Genomic DNA, 2,465 nt, shown 5'->3' on the forward strand with positions numbered 1-2,465 from the left:
AAATATAAACAAACTACCACATAGTCTTACACACAATCAAGAGTTTAGTCTTCAAAAAATAATTTTTGTAGAGGTTAAGAGAGAATTCAAAATTAGGGACATTCTGTTAGGCCCATTAGAATTAAAAAGAAACCCAATTGGCTTAAGGAGTTTATAACTAAATAAGTGGTGTCATTAGTATTATTTTTAAGTTGTTTTATTATCTTTTACCCGAAGGAGGCCCATGGCCCATTAGGGAAATGAAACCCTAGTAGTATTTATAGTCTTGTATGTGCTGATGCAAAAGTTAATGAGAAAAGTTGTTTTTATGTTTCTTCTTATGCTTTCTAGATCTAACCTTAGCTAGAGTAGGTTTCTATCATTGGTGCTTTCATTGCTTGATCTCCTCCTTCCCGTATGGCTCCTCCCAAACCACCCAACCCACCCAACAAAGAAATTATTGATGAGGCCATTGCAACAGCTGTGCAAACCTCACGCCTCCACCTTGATGCTGCCATACAGGAAACGCAGCAGCAACTGGATGAGCGTTTCCACATGACTCATGATGAGCTACAGCAACTCCGCTCCCGTATGGATCATGAATCCTCTCTTGACACTCAGCGGTATGACTCTCTCGTGGCACTGTTACAGTCGCTGCAGATTCCACGTGAAGTTCTTTCTGTTTCTGCTCAATCTGAGGTCACTCCATCAGGTATGACTCATCACCCTTCTTCCCCTTCACCATCATTCTCACAACCTGTTACCCTAATGACTACCCCTGTTCATACTCCCATTCACTATTCTGCCCCCCTTTCTTTTGCCCCAACCCATACCTCTATTCCACATCTCCCACCCCATCTCACAGCAGCCCCGCCGCCACCCCCTTTTCCTCCTTACTCCTCTTTCATTCCGCCACCCTCCCCCTTCCTCACAACCCAGCCCCCACAGCTTCCTTTTACCCCCCAAACCCCATACCCACAACTAAACCAAATTCCCCCTTTACCAAATTTTAGATCCCCTAAGCTTGAGCTTGCTCCTTTTGATGGAACAAACCCATTAGAATGGTTATTTCAAGCTGATCAATATTTTGGTTTTTACAACTTACCACCAGAACATAGATTAGCCATGATTTCATTTTATTTAAAGGGTGATGCATTGGGTTGGTTTAAATGAATGCATCAGAACCGCTTATTGACTGATTGGTTCTCGTTTACAAAGGCACTCGAACTACGTTTTGGTCCTTCTACTTTTGAAAACCATCAAGCTGAATTGTTCAAATTAAAGCAAGAGGGCTCTGTTGTTGAGTATCAAACCAAGTTTGAAAAATTAGGCAATCAAGTTGTGGGTCTGCCACCGGAAGCAATATTAAATTGTTTTATTTCTGGGTTAAATTCTGAAATTCGTCATGAACTAGCTATTCTTAAACCTGTTAACATCTCTCAAGCCATTGGCCTTGCCAAGTTGATTGAATCTAAAATGAAAGAGGCCAAGCCAAAATTTTCTAAGCCTTTTGTACCCTCATTCTCACGCCAGAATTTCTCCTCATCTACCCCAAAAACCACCAACAGTATTGCCCAGCCATCCTTACCGCCTAAACCACCTACTGCTAATCCTACCCAGAAATTACCTATCCGACGTTTATCCCCAACTCAGCTGCAAGAGCGAAGAGCACAAGGCTTGTGCTTTAATTGTGATGAGAAGTTTGTAGTTGGCCACTGTTAGGAGTAAATTAATGGTAAATTCAGGTGTTAATAGAAGTGATTTAGTCTCCAAACCAATGAAAAATGTGATGAATCCATAGGTTTTTATGAAGAAGTGAACTGAATAAGTTTAGTTCATGTATAAAGCAAATCGAATCACTTGTGGGTGTTATTGTTGCAGGTTTTGAGCTGAATTGGAACTTAAGAAGAACATGAAGAGGAAAGGAAGCTGGAAGTCTCAAAGGCAAAGCAAAAAGTTGAAGTCTGACAAGGGCGCGCCGCGGGAGTTCTAGCCAGCGCCGCGCCAAAGTCTCTGTTTGGGAGCGCGCCGCGCCAGTCCGATGCCGCGCCGCGGCCTCGGCGTTAAAAGCCCAAAACTTCTATTTAAAAAGCCCTAGCTTCCAAGAGAAAAGGTGGTGGTTAGAGAACTTTGTGAAAAGCGAAATTAGGAGAGCATTCTGAGTTTGCAATCAAGAACAACAATTGAAGGCCAATTCTTTACCAATTGAAGACATTCCATTGATGAAGATGAATCCCTCTATTAATTCTTGTGTGTTCTTCATGTCTATGGAGAGCTAAATCCCTCTTGTTGAGTCTAAGGTAGTAGTTAACCTATGAATATACAATACCATTGATTAATTCCTGTGAACAATTATTTGAATTCATTATCAATAAGGAACCTTGTTTTTATTCTTAAATTATCGTTGAGTCTTTGATCGAAAGAAAGGATTTAACTTTTGCCCTAGGTTACTATATTGATTCAATTGCAATTTGCAGAGATGGAAT

At 41.1% G+C, this 2,465-nt stretch overlaps 1 protein-coding gene across 1 annotated transcript; it reads left to right on the plus strand.

Moving 5' to 3' along the window:
* The first annotated feature begins 396 nt into the window (after positions 1 to 396).
* Positions 397 to 1,152, plus strand: LOC131625676 (leucine-rich repeat extensin-like protein 5). The gene has a single exon (XM_058896515.1). It carries the CDS (start codon positions 397 to 399, stop codon positions 1,150 to 1,152), a length of 756 nt encoding a protein of 251 aa, XP_058752498.1.
* Positions 1,153 to 2,465: the final 1,313 nt, after the last annotated feature.

The sequence above is a fragment of the Vicia villosa genome, unplaced genomic scaffold, assembly GCF_029867415.1.
Source record: "Vicia villosa cultivar HV-30 ecotype Madison, WI unplaced genomic scaffold, Vvil1.0 ctg.000233F_1_1, whole genome shotgun sequence".
NCBI lineage: Eukaryota > Viridiplantae > Streptophyta > Magnoliopsida > Fabales > Fabaceae > Vicia > Vicia villosa.